General features: G+C 40.7%; 1 protein-coding gene across 16 annotated transcripts in view; it reads right to left on the bottom strand.

Annotated features, from left to right (window-relative positions):
* The window catches only part of TRIM2 (tripartite motif containing 2), a 107,002-nt gene that overhangs the window by 13,163 nt on the left and 73,402 nt on the right, over positions 1-20,437 (bottom strand). For all 16 annotated transcript variants that reach the window (XM_039541115.1, XM_039541117.1, XM_039541123.1 and 13 more), the window contains exons 5-8: positions 19,787-19,967; positions 15,077-15,800; positions 6,400-6,503; positions 4,607-4,774 (exon numbers count right to left, since the gene is read on the bottom strand). In XM_039541115.1, the coding sequence (XP_039397049.1) occupies positions 4,607-4,774; positions 6,400-6,503; positions 15,077-15,800; positions 19,787-19,967 (1,177 nt within the window). The remainder of the gene's footprint in view (positions 1-4,606; positions 4,775-6,399; positions 6,504-15,076; positions 15,801-19,786; positions 19,968-20,437) is intronic.

Below are 20,437 nucleotides of genomic sequence, written 5' to 3'. Positions count from 1 at the left end.
AATGGGACAGACATACAACCTGCAAATATTGGGGTAAACAGTGCTTCTGTAGCATAATCCCAACAGGCCTCTTCCTTAGAGCCCACAGGAGCAGCTGGGGATCTGTGGGTCTGGGAGCAGCCATACCAGGATGGTAGGAGGTAGAGGCAGGGAGAAGGTGCTTTATACAGTACGTTTCCCTCAACTACCAGAGGATTTAGAAGCAGACATCCTTATGGTAGTTTGAGGGGAAGTAAAGACTACATTAACAAGCCCACCTTTCATGGCTTTGCGTATACATGTGGCATTGCTAGGGCACAAATGCAGAAGAGGGGCAATCCCTTATGAACCATCCTGAATGGTAGTGAGTGAAGTGGAAGATGCTGAAGCTGCCCTATACTCTGAGATAATGGAACCTACATTTCCCCAGGGAGCCTCAACCTCTACATGATTGCCTGAACCTCTCTCTCTTGAAGGGAGCATATGGAGAAAACTCCATAAGGTGAACCCTGCAGCATCCCTCCATACTTTTTTCATTTCTAGTGGGTTTTCTCAGCACACAAGGAACACATGGCCTTGTATTTGTATGCTGTTAAAATTTCTTAGATCATTCCACTGTAAATTTCTATTAGAAAAAAAGACCAATGATATTGCACTGAAAATAATTTCAATGAACATTTTAAAAAATAAGTTTGTTTTGGCAATAGGGGGAAAAAAGTGAACATAGTCATAGCCTACCTGTGAAACGTATTAGGGTTTGCAGAGTAACAAACAAGCAAAGGCATCAACTAAACCTAAACCAGTAGATCTATTTCCTTTTCTGAATTGATTAAATCTTGCTTTTTTTTTTTTATTTGCTATAAGATTCAAGATTGTCTGTTTCTGCCCCATCCCCTCTCTCAGGGCCAGCTCTACAGTTTTCGCCGCCCCAAGCAGCGCACTGAATTGCCGCCGTGGGCGTGGCGGGACAGTCCGTGTGCCCTTAGGGCGGCAGGAGCGTTTCCGCGGCAGCGGCAATTCGGCAGCAGCTTCTATGTTTAGCTGAAGCCGCCACGGACAGCTAAACATAGAAGCTGCTGCCAAATTGCCGCCATCACAGAAACGCACCTGCCGCCCTAAGGGCACACGGACTGCCCCCACCGTCTGCGGTGGCAATTCGGCGCGCTGCTTGGGGGCAAAACAACAGGGACTGCCGCCCCTTGCAGAATGCCGCCCCAAGCACCAGCTTGGAATGCTGGTGCCTGGAGTCGGCCCTGCCCACTCTGCAGGATTTCCAGGATTCCTATGGAAAAATTATTCATTCCCATGAATACGTCTTCCTGCCCATATTACGTCATAAAATAACATGAATAAAAACACAGTACTTACTAACAGGTACTCAAAGAGTGAAGTAATGAAATAATTACTCTTGGGTCAGGATTTTGAAAATAAAATAACACAAGTTAAATCCAGCTATGGTTTGTACTGCTTGCTATTAGAAATACCATCTTCAGTTTTATGTTAAATATACTGGTGACATCATTATTCTGGAGCAACATACTTTGTGTGTGTTTGTGCTTCTTGAAGGTGTCAGAATTATTTAAAACTGAGCATTATGAAATCTAGTCACTCCTGTTAATGATGGTGCTGGAAGTATTCTCAGAGTTTTCTGCCACTAGGAAAGAAAAAGGTGTAAGGACTCATTTAACCCTTTCACACAAATGGTGTGTTAAAATGGATTCTGTCAAGTACATTATGTTCCTCATTTTATATGCTATTATGAATTTAAGTTATTGATTTTCCCTTTTTCCTGGATTCCAAATTTCATGTATTGTACAATCTCCCTGCTTAAGTAGAAAATGCCCTACGAAGGGATGTGTGTGCACCTGAAACCATTAGTTGCTTTATATCTAAAGCTCAAAGACTTACCTCTAATAGTGTTTGATTTGTTAGTTTTTAATTTTTTTAAGTCAGAGAGGAGAACCAGATCCCCTGAGTATCTGAACGTTTTGGAAGCTATTTTACCTTTATAAGGGAAGTACCTCGTGTTTCATGAACACACCTGAGACATTCTATATTTTTTTAAAAACAACTGGTTAATTACTGATCTTCAGGTAAAAAGTAGAACAAGTAGGAAATACTGCTGCACACACCTTAACACTATATGACTACACAATTTACTAAAAGGGGTGTCATTGAAGAGATTATAACTGTCTGCTATAGAATGAGTTATTTAGTAAATAGCAGCCAAAGGGAGGGCATTTCTTCCCTGTTAATAGCCACCTGGGAGGAGCTCAGGCCTGAGATTTTGGGTTGTTAACTGCCAGAAAATGCCAACTAGAAAATTATGCTCCAAAGCCAGACTCTGTGAATGAGAAAGTATGTTGGTAGTCTCTCAGCAGGTCTTTTATGTGACTGAATAGCATATTGCCATCTTACTCAATCCTGCGGCCTCTGTCTCAGACTCAGGGACACTGTTGTAATTCTCTCCAATTCTACCTGACCCTCAGTACAATGCCTGCTAAGCTGCAGGTTGGTGAACGTCAATGGTCAACAAAGATGCCTGGTTCTAATTCCTCCAGCAAACAGCCCCTTGTTTTCTAAAGTGTTAGCTGACTTTTTACTCTGTTCCTTTTAAGAGCACAATAACCTATATGAACAGCAGGTTCATCAAACTCAGAGGTAATTATTGCTATGTCAAACCTAACAGTTTTCCCTGCCTTTTATTTTTCCTATGTCTGTTATGTTTCTGTGCTGCATTTAAAGATATTACAATAAGTATGATCTACAGACAACCGTGTCTGTGATTTACTATGGGTCAAATTCTGCCACCATTACCCATGATGAGCAGTAACCTTAGTTCTTAAATAGCTCTTTGAAATCAACAGGGCTTTGTCTAAACTAGGGCTTAAGGTGTGATGTAGCACGTTAGCTAACACATGCTAACTAATGTGTATTAGAAATCTAATACAGACAAGGCACGCTGCCTTCAACTTGGCCAGTTTAGCACATGTTAAAGTCTAGTGGGAGCCTACTCACATGAGTAAAGAACTACTTAATGTGAGTAATGATTGTTATGTAAGGCCTGATTCTGCACTCACAGGAAAGTGGGACAAGAACACAGCCTCTTTTGCTTTAAGGAGAACACCTCTGTCTAACACTAATAGTACGTCTTTATTCTTTCCACGTGCTGACCATTAAAGAATAACAGCATGCACTCACATACAAAGTCAGTATATTATTGTAAACTTCATTTCACTGAGAACGAAGAAAAAAAAATCACATGCAGAAAGTTTTTCTTAAGCAATTAAATACATGATCCAAAAGAGATTTTCTTGGTCACATCAAATTTTAAGGCCCAGTTTGTCTTGCCATGTGTGGGTGGCACATAGCTGGCACTGGTAAAATCTGTCAAGAACTAGAGGTTCTTCCTGACCACACACTGACCACAAAGAACTGTGGGACAAGGGAGAATATCGATGTGTTTCTAGCAAGTTCATAACTTTTATAGAATTTACCCCTCTCTCTAGTGGAGATCTCTCTAGGTCCTGTTTTATTGCTACTTGAATTATGTAATTCTCTCTACTCTGAGATGCCTGCAAGTCAACCAGCACACAATATGGCAGCCCATAATACAGCACTTGGGTGATCTTTGGTGAAAATAATAAACCTGCCTTGCTGTCTTTGCATTGGCTGCCAATAGGACAATGCGTGAATTACAAACGTGCTTTGCTGACATGCATGTAGTAAACAGAGTAGGACACACCTTTCTGGTGAACCAATTATCAATTTGGTATCCTTCTAAGACACTATGTTCTTTCGTTAACTGCCATTTGAAGGTCTCAACTCATTTTAAGTCACGGCCTCCAGGATATGAAATGGGCTACCACTAGAGGATCTGTTTCAGAGTGGTAGACATGTTAGTCTGTATCAGCAAAAACAACAAGGAGTACTTGTGGCACCTTAGAGACTAAAATTTATTTGGGCATAAGCTTTCGTGGGCTAAAACCCACTTCATCAGATGCATGGAGCGGAAAATACAGTAGGCAGGTATAAATATACAGTACATGAAAAGATGGAGGTTCTGTTAATCTTCCCGCCTAGTCTTAAAGTACTGAAGACTACTTAATGATCTGTCTGTGGAACTGTTTGGAGTTTGGCACTGCGTATTATTGTTGGGTGTTTTGCAATTCGAAGTTGTAGTGCGGCACCCAAGCACCTAGCTGATAATTTTATTAAAAATATAATTCATATACTTTTGGTATCTCAATTTTGACATTTTCCTATTTATTATTAAACTTGGTTTTAGGTGCATCATGGTTTTCCACAAGAAAATAATGCATTTATTAATCTGTAGGGGGGAGGGATAGCTCAGTGGTTTGAGCATTGGCCTGCTAAACCCAGGGTTGTGAGTTCAATGCTTGAGGGGGCCACTTAGGGATCTGGGGCAAAAATTGGTCCTGCTAGCAAAGGCAGGGGACTGGACTCGATGACCTTTCAAGGTCCCTTCCAGTTCTAGGAGATATACCAATCTCCAATTATTAAATTTTAAATGTTATTAAATGTTTCACATCTCCAGTTCTCTTTCTCAAAACAAAAAGAATGTATTCCCTTGTTAAATGGTCAAAGCTTCATATTATAGCCTTACCTTAAATTTTCCATCTGATGAAAATATGCTAACCCATTTGTTATCATAGTCTGCAATAATGATGTCACCACTAGGATGCACAGCCACTCCTGTGGGCCTCTGCAACTGGCCAGGAGACCTTCCTCTTATACCAAAACGACTTTTGAACTGGCCATCATTGGAAAATATCTGGGATAAAAAATATTTTTAAAAAGTAATTGTACATTAATCACAGTAATCTATTTCTCATGACATGGTCTTTGGCAAACAGGAAAATAATTAAAGCACTGGAAATATTAAATTGTTACAGTTTCTTATCTGACTGCAATAATGAAACAATGTTACTGCACATATCTGAAACCTTTGGGCACAATTTACAGACAGGCTCAACCAGGACCCTAGCCTTACTGTAAACAAGTACTTTGCATTTACATAGCACCATGCTTGCAATAATCGCAAAATGCTTTACAGACATTAGTTAATTAATCTTCACAACATCTCTCTGAGGTAAGGAAGCATTGTGATTCCCATATTATAAATGAAGAAAGTGAGGCACATAGACACTTAGCCAAGGTTGCACAAGAAGTCTGTGGAAGAGAAGGATAGAATGTAGAATAGAATTTCAACATCTAATTACCTGAGTTAGGGGTAAATATTAGGCAATATCCTGAGAGGTGTTAAGGTACTTATCACCTCTTAGAATTTAGCCCACTGGCTATGTCTTCAAGACAGGTAATTAGATATTGAAATTCCATTTGTGGCTGCAAATACATGAAGTGTGAGTGCAAAATTGTAAGAGCATGTTTAGAAGCAGGAGCGGCTCTAGGTATTTTGCCGCTCCAAGCACGGCAGGCAGGCTGCCTTTGACGGCTTGCCTACGGGAGGTCCCCGATCCCGCAGATTCGGAGGCACGCCTGCAGGAGGTCCGCCGAAGCCGTGGGACCAGCGAACCCTCCGCAGACATGCCGCTGAAGGCAACCTGCCTGCCGCCCTCGTGGTGACCGGCAGAGCGCCCCACCCGTGGCTTGCCGCCCCAGGCACGTGCTTGGCGTGCTGATGCCTGGAGCTGCCCCTGTTTAGAAGCAACTGATGAAAATTTGATCCCATGTCTCTCTTTGAAAACGTGTTTAGTTTACTAATAAGAACAAGTTTTTACTGCAGTTGACTCTGCGAGTCCAATATTCTTAGGGAAGAGGAAACTATCACATTCATCTCCAACCATATGTGCGGTCAGAATGGAGCTGATAAATCCTTAATGGTGAAGATAATACATGATAGAAGGGAGGGAAAAACCACCCACCCATCTTGATCTTCACACAGGAAATTGAATCTGAACATCTAAAACCAGGCTATTGGGGCTGCTGCTATAGAAATCAACATTTGGATCATAATATCAGAGAGAAGAGTAAATTAGACTGATGTGAAACTAAAAGATATTTGAAAATGAAACCTACATTAGTTTCTTTTTCCTCAAAAAAAAAATCAGATTATGAAACAGAGTTTGGGCACTGTATTCTGGATTTTATTTGGGAACACTGATCGAAGTAATAAAACTTGTAATGCAAAGTCAATATTTTTCTATGACTGCTGATCAATCTCATCTTTATATTCAAATATAATAAAAAGGGAAGCAATTCTAGCACATGTTGTAGCAGATCTGATATGAATCTGAAACAGCTACAATATTTTAAAAAAGTCAGTGATCCTGAATGCTGAGCAGAGCAGGCTTCTCTATATTTTCTAGCCATACTTGTATCTTACAAGATTTATCTTTAATACAGTAAAATACTGATATTAAAAGAGAGACATAATACCTGTACACACTGGTTGTTACTGTCTGCAATTAATATTTTTCCATTTGTAGATGCAGCTACCCCCTGAAGATTTGTAAATTCTCCTTTGTTTCTTCCTTTTGTACCTAAAATTGGATATAAACCAGGTTTCAGAGAGGTAGCCATGTTAGTCTGTATCAGCAAAAACAACGAGGAGTCCTTGTGGCACCTTAGAGACTAACAAATTTATTGTTAAACTTATGCCCAAATAAATTTGTTAGTCTCTAAGGTGCCATAACAAATCGGATTACACAGATCAGTTAGGGCTTTTTCCAATTCTAAACACTTAAATTAGGTTTTATTTTATCCTTGTACCCTAGTCACCAATCAAAAGGAACATGTATCCTAAAGCAACAAATCTCAGTAAAAGACAGAGGCATTGTCCTCTTTACTCCTCAGTCTGACTGCCATTTTAATCCCCTTCAAGTAGTAATCCGTTTTCCCTTTCAGAAATTATGGTATCTTCATACTTTGCATCTTTCTGCAACAGGAAAATGCTTCTCAAAAGAATAATGGCTATTAGGCTTCACGTTAGCTCAGACATACGATAGTGATGTGTATTAAAATAAGAACCTGGACAGATGAACGAGTGTATAATATGGGCCTACAATGTCTGGACCAGTGAAATCAGAAGTTTAGTTAGAACATATCTGAAAGTGTGTTTGAGAGAGCGCTTTCCAGCCATTTCAAAATGGGAAGCTTGCCAGTCATCTGTACATATAAATTTCCAGTTTATATAAGGTTTTCCAGACCTTATTTAGATGGTAAATTCTTTGAGGCAGGGACTGTTTTCTCTTAAGGATTTGTTCTGCATCTAGCACAACAGGGACCTAACGAATTCTCACAAATAGTGCTGTGATGTAATTAGGTACTATCCTGATTTTACTGGGGAAACTGAGTAGTTAGAACAATATTTTCAGAAGTGTTCACTAATTTTGGGTATCCACTTTGAGACATGTAAGGGTCCATTCAAAATAAGTGGACACTTTTGAAAAGGTTGATCCTGCGTGACTTATCTAAGGCCACAGAGGCATCATCACAGGTGACCACGCGCAGCTCATCAGCACAGGTGACCACGCACTCTCATCAGCAGCAGACAACAAGTCGGAGTCAAAGTTGTGAGCACAAGCCTCAGGATTCTCAGGGTGCCTATGTGGGTACTGAAGGATTCTCAGTGTCCTCATCCCACCTTGTACAAACATGCAAGAATGGCAAGAACTTGCACCAAGGTGACCTGTAGCTCTTAGCAATGAGCTTCTTTTCAAACAAAAAGATTCTATGCAATTTACTAAAAACTGGCCGTAATACTATTTCCACTGGGCAAGTATTTTTACCAGCATTCATTGGCCACATATACCTTCTACTTAGATGTTTCAATATATTGTTTTCATTGAAAAATTGCATTTTGTTTTAGTCAACCCAAAATATCCCTTAGCGCAATTCAAAATGTTCTGGCTAGGATTCCAGATACAGGAGTGATGTATTAACCCTACCTTATCTTTGGCTCTCATTAGGGATGCACATTCAAGAGCAATGCATTTGGCACTACTCCTCCTCTCTTCAATGACATTTTCCGTTGGGAAGCATGGATGTTGGGTGCACAGCTCCAGTTATTGGTCAACAAGAACATCTAATTCCTCTGCACTTCCTGCTGAAACTGTATCTTTGTTTCTCTCAGTCTGTTCTTCCAACTACTGGGCACTTTCATTCTCTCAATAGGACACACTTTTTTATAATTATGGCATTAGAAAGGGAAAGTAAATGTTATGAGAACAGTCACCAATACACCATTCATGCTATCCACACTGGACTCATTGTGGTGTATTCTTTTAACGAGTGACACCCATAGGCATGCATACTGATATCATTTTCATATGCAGGAAGAAAATTACTAACTTGCTGTTGTGCCCTCCAGCCAAAGGATAAGTGACAAGCATTCCTTTTAACACTGGCAGAAGGAGGAAAGCATTTGTCATAAAACGAGAAGGCCTAAGTTACAGCATCTGGAAACAGCTAACATGAATATTATAGAGCACACACTCTTACCCTCAAAAAGAATGCTCTTGAAAGTTCAGGAATTTTCATTTTTGAGGTAACAGAGTATATAACAAAAGGGTATTTAGAATACTTTTCAATGTGACCCTGTAAATATTCATGAGAGGAAAAAGAATGGCCATTGCAGTAGGAGTTATGAATGGTAATTTATTAACACAGTTCACAGGAGGTGAAATTCAACCCACAAAAAGCCTGCGAAAGGCACATTGCAGCACGTAAGCCCTTCATGTGGGGCTTAAGTTGCACATGGGGCTTTGTTCAGTTCTTTCGTTCTAGGGTAAATTGCCATCAGGAAGAAAATTGTGCTTAAGTAACATTAACTTTAATTTCTAATTTACATTCAACATGAAAATGAACAACAACTTTTAGGATAGTTATCTTACTATTACAGCTCGCTGGCAAATTCTGACAAAATATTTGCTGTGGGAATTTGCAGATTGGTTTGTTTAAAGCAAAACGGTTTGTGGAGACTATTTGATTTTGATGAAGTTCTGATGGAAAACAGGCATATCTAGAAATTTGCCTGCCAGGCAGCTTTCTGTTGGAAAGCTGCCTATTTTCCTGATGGCTGGCTGCAGGGGAATCCAGGCTTCCAGGGTCCACTAATCCAAGAGACATCCGCCCACCATGCAGATTTCTCTGGAACCAGAGACCTCAGAGCTTCCAGCATGCCTGACGCTGGGACAGCTAGCTAAGCAGATTGCCCTGGAGTCCTGAACCCAGGGCTTTCCCTTTTGTAGAATTTCAAAATTTGGAGGTTTTTTTCCTAAACAAAATTTCAAAATATTGAAACCCACCACAAAAATGGAATTTCCTTTCTTAACACAGCTCTAATTTTAGGTGTTCCTTTGGATCTGATGCACGTGGGAAGAAATAGAGAAGAAACTGAAGATCCTGGAGGATCTCTTTTAAAAGTATAACAAATAATCTGGGATTTTCACAGCTGTTAAGTTTAATTATTTGTCAAATGTATACCCTTATCCATTCCATTGTGAAATTATTTGTCCGTACGATCAATTATCTAGGTAAACAATACTCTGACTCTGTTGGTCCCATTCAGCATTTCATATTCAAATAAATTCTTAATAAGCCCCCCAGTAGCTTTCAATACATGTGAGGAATCAAAAGATCAGATATGTTCCTCAGTAGAAGGTGGAAACCAAAGCATGTGAGTTTTTAAATAAATCAATGTGATTACACATGCAAAAGCATCTACTTACACATTCAATTAGGCAACTAATCACAATCTGGGTAAGTTGAAAATTTCATATTTAAGTAGACAACCAGCCCACACTCTCATTCAGGGGACCAATGGTTTTTGCTAACCAATATTGCCTCTAGAAACTGCAAGTGCACGTTTGTTGTGCAACCTGAAACCTAGATGTATATTACTGAATGTTTAGCCTTAAGAGTTAAAAGGAAGGATTTTTACAATGCTAGTAATATGATCACTGGTTTTCATTGCTGTAATATAGCAAGTTCCACTTCCCATGAGTGTTATCTGGTAAGGGATTTACAATAGAATTACATATTTGCTAAAATAATGTTTTGATATTCTGAGCATTTTTGCACTCTGTAGTGTTTAGAACACCAAAAACGTGTGCATGTTTCTAAAGCAAGCTAATCCATAGGCATAGAAAATTAGCAAGAAATTTCACGTGCAACTTCCCATGGACAGAGCGTTAATTAATACCACATTTGTATTAAGTTAATGGCCAGCACAAAATCACTCTCCTAGCAGATTTTGATGAGTTTTCTTGTGTATAAAAAACTCAAATCCTGGTTGTAAACAAAATATCCACATGCTCCATTATGGTTCTCCAACAGAGCTGTATGAACCTTTGGCCTCAAAAGCCAGAATTCTGCTAAACTTGCCAAGTTTTAAATTACAAACCCCAAACTCAACCCAGGATTGTCAAAGGGTTTACACGAACCTTTTCTCTCTTAATGAATTCAAGAAACAGACATATGGTTTTATTAAAAACCATGCAAAAAAAACTTCTTTTCAATCACAACTAGATAAAATTCAGAATTTTCAAATGAGTTTTGAATTTGAAACTGAAACTTGAGGTTTTTTTTTAAAAAACTCTTAGCCCTGGTCTACACTAAGGTCGGGGGTCGAACTAGGTAACATCATTCAGCTGCGTGAATAACGTAGCTGGGAATTCTACTACCTAGTTTCGCTTTACCCGCCAGCGCCGCCGCGCGGAAGTGAACTCCGTCCGACTCCGTCGACTCTCCGCAACCCGGTGGAGTACGAGAGTGAAGTTCGGCGCTCCGGGTTCAACTATCGCTATATATCAGAGATAGATCGATAGTTCGACAGAACCGAACGCTCTGCGACTGCAGCAGGTAAGTGTAGCGGTAAGCGCCTTAGAATAATGAGGCTGCTGGTTAAAATAGTAGGTAAAACTTTATATATGCTAATTAATTAAGGCCATTGAGTTGTGGCTGCAAGACCATTCAGTCAGTACTTATGTTGTTTTGGAGGTCTCTAATGAACTGTACACATATAGTACACGTTATAGTCCAGTGATCAGCAAGGCAGCTACTTCTCCATAGATTCTTTATCTGGAAGAGCTATTCTGTTAAATAAAGAGATATGAATTCTCCCCAGAATGGGATGAAGTGATCCATGTATCCCAGTGGGGGAAACTCCAATGTTAGTAGACAAAGCTTCAAGTTCTAAATTTATTTTTTCAAGCAATCAAAACAAAAACAAAACCATCACATTATGTTGTTTCTGTTATAACAGAATGAAGCTGTGCTTCAACTTTCAAAATACATTTGGGCTTGTTTTATAAGCGAGGCTTGCAGTATACAGACAGGGCTGTGAAAAATTGGGACTGTTCCATGAATTGCAATCCAACCAGATATCAGGTTCATGGTACAAGCTGCTCACTTGAACCAAGATATGCTACAGTGATAACAGACACTATTGGTAGAAATGTTAATCTACAGAGATTTTAAAAATAAATAAAATCCAAGATGCAAATAATTTTTAAGGTATCATCTATTTAGTATTTTTAAAAATATATTGAGCTTATCTGACACTCTAGAAAATAAATTCATTTTAAGGATTGTCCAAGTTCTTCCCTGGGTAAATCTACTGATTTACTGATTTACATCAAATCTAATGAATTTGGCCTTCTCTTTGTGTGCAGGTGAGTGAACATGCATGCATGGATGAGCAACAGAGAAACTAGTGCTCATGAAAGAGGTCAGATTGTTACCATATCTGTCAGAGGTCCTCTGTTTATTCTCAGAACTGGCACATCTCTGATAGCAGCTGTGCAAGATTTCCCTATGTTGCCACACTGTTAGGCCTCAACACTAACCCAGAGGGACATCCCTAGGGTCTTGTGTGCTCTAGGAAAGTTAGGACACAGCTGCAACAGCTGTGACAGTGAGAAACTTCTGCCACTGTGTTTTTTAACATTACTGCAAGTAGGGCTAGATGACTGTTAAAAATGTCTGAGACATGTCTACACTAACCCCTCTGTTGTTGCTTCCACCAATGGAACTGCACTGGTGGAGAATTACAGATCCTGTAATTATCTAGTGTAGACACAGCCTAGATGGAGGGAGGGGGAAGGAGAGGGAGGAGGTTTAATCTTCACAGCCCTTTCAATAACCAGTCTCTCTGATGAGACGACTAGTAAGAGTTGCATTGGTGCTAGGTGTGGTAGTATTTTTTGTGAGAAGGATACATGCCCACTAGACACTGGAGAACATCCAATAGGAACTAAATGCATTTCATTCAGGCCAAACCGTCAACAGGATACAAAGTTTGGCACTACTGAAATAGGCTGAATTTGAACCAGTGACCTAAATGTGAAGGGCTATGCATCTCATTTCCAATTTTCTGAGCCTGCATGCCCCAAAAGAACAAATGTTATTGCCAATAAAACGGAGCACCATCCTCTCCCTGAAAAGACTCGTTAATATACATTGAATCTGTTATATTCACAGGGTCATTTATTTCACAATGCAATATACTGGTCTGTTTCTTTACCCTCCTTTTAGGAAAGGCTGGTGATTGTTAGGTCCATTTTCAGAAAAAGAATGTTAATTTTACCTAGGTACGATGGTAATGAACATATTAAAAATATGGATAGATTACATACGTAAATCAAACAGATATGGATAATCACATGCATGAAGAAATCATTTGTGACTGTATGTCCAACACAATCCTTAATGTATTCTGGTCTTTACCATTTGTTCAAATCACTCTTCAGAGACTGGCAAAGCCAGCATGTTGTCTTGTTAGCAAATTCCATACATGAACCTCTGTAGACCTGATTTTTTTAAATATTATAAATCTTGCTATTTTTCCCCTCCCCAAGTCCTAGGGAAATTTATAGATTTCTAGATAGTTACTGTATCTTAAAATAATACAAGGTAAAATAATTTATAGGCCTTTTTAGTTAGTGAGTTGTTATATTCACAGGCACTATATTAAAGACGAATTAAGAATTAAGACAGTAATTGTAAATGAGACTGAGATGATGTATTTATTTCCGAAATAAGCATTGTAAGCCCAGGAATTCAGAGATAAGGTTAAACTAATAAAATAATAATAAATAATAATAATAATAGTCCAAATATATGTTAAGGTATAGGTGTCTTAACTGCACATTTCCAAACAACTTTAACTCTGCCCTGTAGTGAAATCATGAAATACTAGGAGTATATAATTAAGGCATTTAGCTTTTGTAGTCCCAGATTAGTTAAAAAATGTTTAAAGACACATAGGAGTCTTTTCTTTTCTCTTTTTGCTACTTACAATGTGAGAGAAATTTTAACAAAGATGTTTAATCTGAGACCATGTAATCATGTGGTTACTGCATGATGTCACTATAGCAAGGTTAAGAATAGTTAAGACTGTAGCATACAGATACAGATACCTAAATCATGATATATGTTTTCTCAACCAGTCCCATTTTAACAGTTTTTGTCTCGACATTTCCCTTTTTAAAACAATATTAACATTTTCACACAATAATAATAAAACAAGAAAACCAAAGAGATTACCACCATGTGCTGTTTCTAATGTTCTGAAGATATGTAATATCAATCTTAAATTTTAACTTTTTGGGCCAAATTCAGCAGTACACTCTGGGTGCTTACACTGTTCTAGAGCAGCATGAAATAGCTGGTGTACACATCAATTTTGTCCTCCTTCCAGAGTTTTCTCCTCTCCTGCACCCTATATTCTCCTGCTCATACACCCCAGTTTTCCCTTTCTTCTGGCATCTCATTTACCCTGCTCATACACAAGACAGTTTCTACTGCCCTATATTTCCCTAGACACACACATCACATTTCCCCCTTGAATCAAAAGCTTTTCTCCTTCCTGCCGATCTGATGCAATGGCTAGTTGTTGGTTTGTTTTTTTGTTGGTTTTGGGGGGGGGGGGGAGAATTAGGGTTAATGATAATTTTTTTGCCATTTTTCATAGCTTGAAGTTAATCTGGTTAGTAGAGGCTGAAGAATAAAGTCTTCTATTTCAGAAAAACTCATGAAGACAGACTTGTCCTCCCAAAATGATTACCATATCTCATTGTATACAGTGGAACAGGGGCCATAGACTGACCTCAGTTAATACATCCTCCTTCAAAATAACCACTACCTTCCATTGTTCTCAGTTTAGGGGCGGGGCGGGGAAGGAGGGAGTTAAGCTTCCTGCACAGAACACGGCAGCCTCCTTTGGTGTCAGGGAGGTGAAAAGGAACATTGTTAGGAGAAGGCAAATTGAGGCTTTAGCTAGATAGTGACTGTCTTTTTTGTCATGCATCCGACGAAGTGGGTATTCACCCACGAAAGCTCATGCTCCAATACTTCTGTTAGTCTATAAGGTGCCAGAGGACTCCTTTGCTGTCTTTTGAGAAGGACATGTAAATGGAGAGCAGTATTTAGATTCAGCCCTGTTGAGAACAATAGAAGATCAAAGACATTTTGAAAGAGGGGAATTATTCTTCAAATACTCTGAAAAAGGATTTGCTACTCAGCTCTGTTTTAAGGAGAACTTGGAAGGGACAGATTTTTAAAGATATTTAGGTGCCAGTGGGAGTTAGGCGCTGAGATAATTAAAAAAATCTGGCCCTAAGTGTTTTATCCTGTAGGACTATAACCTCCTGCCTTTAAACCTCAAATCCCACTTACCTCACTTAAGACCCCCCTCCCCAAACTTCAGATTATTATTTTGGCATCTGTTAAATGTACTATTCACCTCACAGTACACAAGAGCCAATAAATTATGTTCTAAACCCAACAGTAAATATTAGTCACAGGAGAATTTCTATCTTTTCCCTTTCTTCTCTCTTCAGTTGTCACAGAGACAAAACACATTGGGTAGGAATTCCAAGAACAACAGAGTTGGGGACTTTTTCCTTTAGGGACATATGGAATGAAATCCCATGCAACTCCTCATTTACTATTCTAACGACTTCAAAAGCCTAGACCTGACCAGCATTAAATTTCACTTGTGTGTTGACAATAGTTTAAAAACTAGCTTTTTACCCAGTTTTCCTGAAGTGTACTTAATTACAATTTGAATGCCATGACCCTAGTACCAATAGATAGAAGATAATTTCCTTACCCACTCTGAAGATCAAGTCGTCTTCAATAGGATTCTCTTTTCTTTTGCCAGTGCTGTACATACTAGCTGGTCTTTTCACAGCTTTCTGCTTCACATGGCCACTGCCAGGAGACTTAACACGCCTCTTAACTCCTTCAGTAGTAGGGGACACATCTGCTGATCTGATCACTTTAAGTTTAAATGGACTGCCCCTGATATGCTGATCATAAAGTCTCAGTGAGAGAGTAAAGTCCCCTTCTTTCTGAACAGTATACAAAAATTCATAAGTGCCGTTTTTATTGTCAAGTATTTCTCCATCCGCCACACTCCCATCAGGTGTGTTCAGTTCAGCGGTGAGGTAAGCATTCCCAGATTTACAGAGCTCCCCATCTTTGTCCTTGGTTGTTATGGTAACTGACATAGGCTGTCCAATCACAGTTTGCCTCAGCCCCTCACCTGTGGCAACTGTTTCAGATGCTACGGCATTAGTGGTTAAAATAGTACCCAGGTTGTGAATGGATTTCTTCAATCCTTCTGTTTCTACTATGAAGTCTAGCTGGTCATTTTCACGGGGCTGCAGTGGGAAGTCCTGGTCAGCCAGCTCATTCAGCTTGTCACTCATTTGCTTCTTAACCAGTAAAACTTCAGTTTCAGTACCATGGTTGAGTGCTTGGGCTGTAAAGTTGCTGCAACTCTTAATACTCTCTTGTCCTTCAAGCAGGGTATCCAGCTGTGTCTGTAGGACCTGAAAGTAATATGAAACACCTGGTTCAAGTCATGTCAGGATGAGATTGGGTGACAACCTGGAAACGCAAACTTATAGATATGCAAATCCTTAAAGCACAACCTACTGTGTCATATGTTAAAAGCTTCAACTTTTAAAAAAGTGCAGTGTCAATTCCCTGGAACCCACCAGTAAGCTATGGCAAGATTCATGGAGCACCAGGACTCAGTCTGGTGTGGACCTCCTAATGTGAAACCCTGCAGCACTGGCTTCAGAGGTCCACCAGTAGCAAATTGTTACATTACCACTCCATCTGCCTCACTACTGAATGTGCTGGTAGAGCTGCCATCCCTCTGTCTGAGAACAGTCATAGATTGTTTCACAACAATGTGGACAATGAGCTCTGCACACAGGGACGCTGGTATTTTGGAGTCACCAGACATTCCCCTATTTACATGGGAGGCTGCAGCAAGTTGCCCCAGAGAGTTCCTCTTCTCCCACATTTACAGAGGAGAGGGGTCTCCCCACTGTAATACAAGAAGCATGGTTGTGGGGGGCGGGGGTCTCAGAATGGCTGAATGGAGAGAGTGGCCCTCAACCAAAATAAAAGAGAAAGGAAAAAAGAGTCCTTATGACAGAGGTGGGCAAAATATGGCTTGGGGGTGGCATCAGGCCCTTCAGATGTTTTAATCCAGCCTTCAAGCTCCCATCGGGCAGCAGGGTCTGGGACTTGCCCTGCTCCGGTGCTCCAGCTGGGGGCTTGCCCCACTCCGTGCGGCTCCTGGAAGCAGCGGCATGTCCTCTGTCCAGCTCCTACACATAGGAGCAGCTAGGGGGCGCCGCACACTTCCCCCACCCCAAGTGCTGCTCCCACAGCTCCCATTGGCTGGGAACCAATGGGATCTGCAGGGGCAGCACCCGTGGACAAGGCAGTGTGACTAGCCGCCTGGCTGTGCCTCCACGGAAGAGCCAGAGAGGGAACATGCTGCTGCTCCTGGGAGCTACTTGAGGTAAGCGCCACCTGGAGCTTGCACCCAACTCCCTCCTGTGCCCTGACTCCCTGCCCCAGCCCTGATCCCCCTCTTGCCCTCCGAACCCCTTGGTCCCCACCCAGAGCACCCTCCTGCACCTCCAACCCCTCATCCCCAGCTCCCCCCCAGAGCCTAGGCTGTACCCTCAGCCAGAGCCCTCACACCCTACCCTCTGCCCAGCCCAGAGCCCCCTCCTGCTCCCTGAATTAATTTCTGTCCCTACCCTCGAGCCCTCACCCCAACCCCCAATTTTGTGAGCATTCGTGGCCCACCATACAATTTCCCTTGGGCCAAAAAGTTTGCCCACCCCTGCTCAATCAGGAACCAGGGAGGGAAGTCTACTCCCCAGTTTTCAACAGCCAGGAAGGTGGGGGCTAATAGGATAGTGGGAAGAATTGTTAGGGTGGGCAGGTAAGGTAGCCTGAAATTTTGGTGGATTTTAAGTAGCCACTTCATATTTAAGGTTGCAACAGAGTATCCATTATACACTCAGTTGTAACCCTTGCTCTAAAATCCACGAAGTCATATCAACCTCAGAATTGGTAAGTGAGGTCTGGAAACAAGGTAGAAATATTATATTTTACAAATTTGAAATTAATTGGAAAAGGATTCCTGAATTATGACACCCTAAAAATATAGAGGGATTTACTCAAATACAGAAAGTCCAACTTTTTGATATATTGTAGTGAAAATGTAAGAAAATTGTGCACATTTTCAATATTTCAACTACAAAGATGGGACTATAGCAGGCTGGCATCTCTACAGGGGCAGAATTAAGGTAATTTGTCTACCATCCATGTGAATGTTTACACTTACAAATGTTCTAGCTTCTTGTACATCTAAATTTAGAATTAGCCTGACTTTATATACCTACTTCTATACCATGTTCTTTTAAGAATTGTTACCTTTAGATTATTGACATGTACCATTAATCTTAACTTCACTTTAAAGTATTTTGTCCAGGAATTTTACATTGTTTACTGTTGTTCCCCACCTACTGCACAAAATTCAGGAATATTTGCTATTGAGATGAACAGGCAGCAAAATAATTACAAAGCATTTTGTGATCTTAAAATTCTTTACTTATTTACAAAAAACTCCAAACATTTTTTTCTATCTATCCTTTATTCTAGGACATGCTGAGCTAAACAGATATTATAGCCAACAATCAGTCCCAATCTGACTCGGAGTCACATGTGGCTGTAACTTGCTGCACAGTAACAGGAACAATCCACAACTATGGAGAAAACCAATTTGCATCTTAGCTTAAAATCATTATATTCCAAATATTTTTTCTGTCATTACACAGAAGGAAAATATTCAACCTCACCATAACTCATATTTATAACATATTTCAAATATTTAAAGAGAAATGACCGTCAGCTTGGATAACTGCAATATACTGATCAATTCACTTTTGTTTATAGTGTACTTGTAGTCAATTTCATTTTTAATATTCATACTGTACATTAGCAGGATGCTGGAATATTTGGGTTTAAAATGAATAACGCTTCCCTGCAGTGTTTCAAAAGTAAAAACTGTTTCTAGTCACTGTTTTAAAATAAATTTCATTAAAACATTTCTTCTAGTGTTTGCTTATACAAAACAAAAAAACAAACCCTAGATTTTACAAAATCTAAAATGACCTGAAAGTGTACCTTTAAAGGAAAGTATGATAATATATGCTTTGTGGAAACTTTCCAAACTAAAGAAAATATGTGATCTCAGACATAATGGCTGCATTGCACATTAAGTGGTGGAGGGCCATTGTCTACTTGCTGGAGAAAGGTATGTACTTCGAGTGACAGAAAGAGATACAGACTGATTATGCAGCCTCAAAGCAGGTCAGCGTGAGGACACTGACCCATTCTCCCCCATTGACCAGAGAGGGGCGATTATATCAGTACACGCTGAGTAGGAGAAGTCCTCTTTTACCCGGACAGGGGCAGCTCCAGACCCCAGCATGCCGAGCACATGCTTGGGGCGGCACGCCGCGGGGGGCGCTCTGCCAGTCGCTGGGAGGGCGGCAGGCAGGCAGCCTTCGGTGGCATGCCAGCGGAGGGTCCGCTGATCCCGCAGCTTCTGTGGAAGCCGTGGGACCAGCGGACCCTCCGCAGGCATGCCGCCAAAGGCGGCCTGCCTGCCACCCTCCTGGTGACCAGCAGAGCACCCCCCGCGGCATGCCGCCGTGCTTGGGGCGGTGAAATGTCTAGAGCCGCCCCTGTACCGGGACCAGGTGGAGCAGTACCCACCTTCCCATCCATGGAAGTGGCAAAATACCAGGTTTGGTCAGGATTCACTGTGAACACTGCACTAGTTGTTCTTTTCCTTGGAATTCTTCCCTCACTGCCAGATTGGCATAGGCAAAGTTTGTGTGTGCGCATGGTGGTGGTGGTGGGGGGAAGAGGGCGGCGTTCGCCTTCCCCACAGTGGGTTGTGGGGGTGGGAGGGGGAAGTTAGCTGGGAGTGAACACAGAACAGGAGTTAGGCTATGATGTTGCAACTCATTATGCTCACATGGGGCGCTACTCTATAGGGAAGGGATACAGTGATCAGATAAATGGACTGGTAAAGGATTTAAAGGAGGTATTTGTTAAGAGCAGAAATAGGGGGGTTGGGGCTCTTATGACTGACAACAGAGAGCCAACACACCACTTCTTTTATAGCCTACCTTAACCCTCATTCGTGAAGCGGGAGCAGATGAGAGGGTAAGGTTCTAGCAGAGGGTGGACTGATGGAAGCCCCTGGATCGTTTCAATTTATATCATGGAATTACCTGCACGGTATGCTTTTACCTGATGGGTATTCCCAGACAGTTAAGAATAAAGTTGCAGCTGCATTAAACCACATACAGTGTCTCCTGTCCTCCTTTCAGCATAGCTGGACAATAATTTTACCTGTTGGCATCATACAGCCATTATTAATTTAATAAAACAATTCTTATAACTGTCACTGGAAAAAGAACACATCTCTTACTTTGTGTTTAAGGCCATAATTCACTTCCAGTTCCATAAGCAACACACTCTTTCGCACATTTAAAGTCTTCTGTAGTTCATCAAAAGTGGAATGAATGTCATCTACAATGTTAGCCTTTTGGTTGGCTAACTGACGTATGATTTCAGATATGAAGTGAAGTGCAGAATCTATCTCTGGAAGTCTGTGAAGGAAATAAATTACAATGATTGGCATCTCAAAAAACAGTCTTGTCCCTTGTTCCTAAAATCCTGTGATGAAAAATACTGCCTTTAAAAACCACATGGGAATGGGATTGATTCAACAACAGAATTCTGCTCCTTTTATTACAGTTAGGGTTGCCTATTTGGGTTGGATGTATTCCTGAGGTTTCATCACATAACATTAAAGATTCATCTTTAATTCCTGGAGACTACAGGACAAACCTTGAAGATTGGCAACCCTACTTACACTATAGTCGTTTAACCTTTTTAAAACAAAAACAAAAGATTGGTGCATTATCCATGACATTCTAGGGCCAAAATCCATTCTGGTGGAACTCCATTGAAACCGATGGAGTTCCACCAGGGAGGACTTTTAAGGATAGACAGTCATTCATGCTTCTGTAGGGGTGGGGAAGGGGGAAACTGGAACTTTCCCACATCTTTCACTATT

Source organism: Mauremys reevesii, linkage group 5 (assembly GCF_016161935.1).
Source record: "Mauremys reevesii isolate NIE-2019 linkage group 5, ASM1616193v1, whole genome shotgun sequence".
Lineage (NCBI taxonomy): Eukaryota > Metazoa > Chordata > Testudines > Geoemydidae > Mauremys > Mauremys reevesii.
The sequence above is the reverse complement of the archived record's forward strand: the minus strand, read 5'-3'. Positions and strand labels throughout refer to the sequence as shown.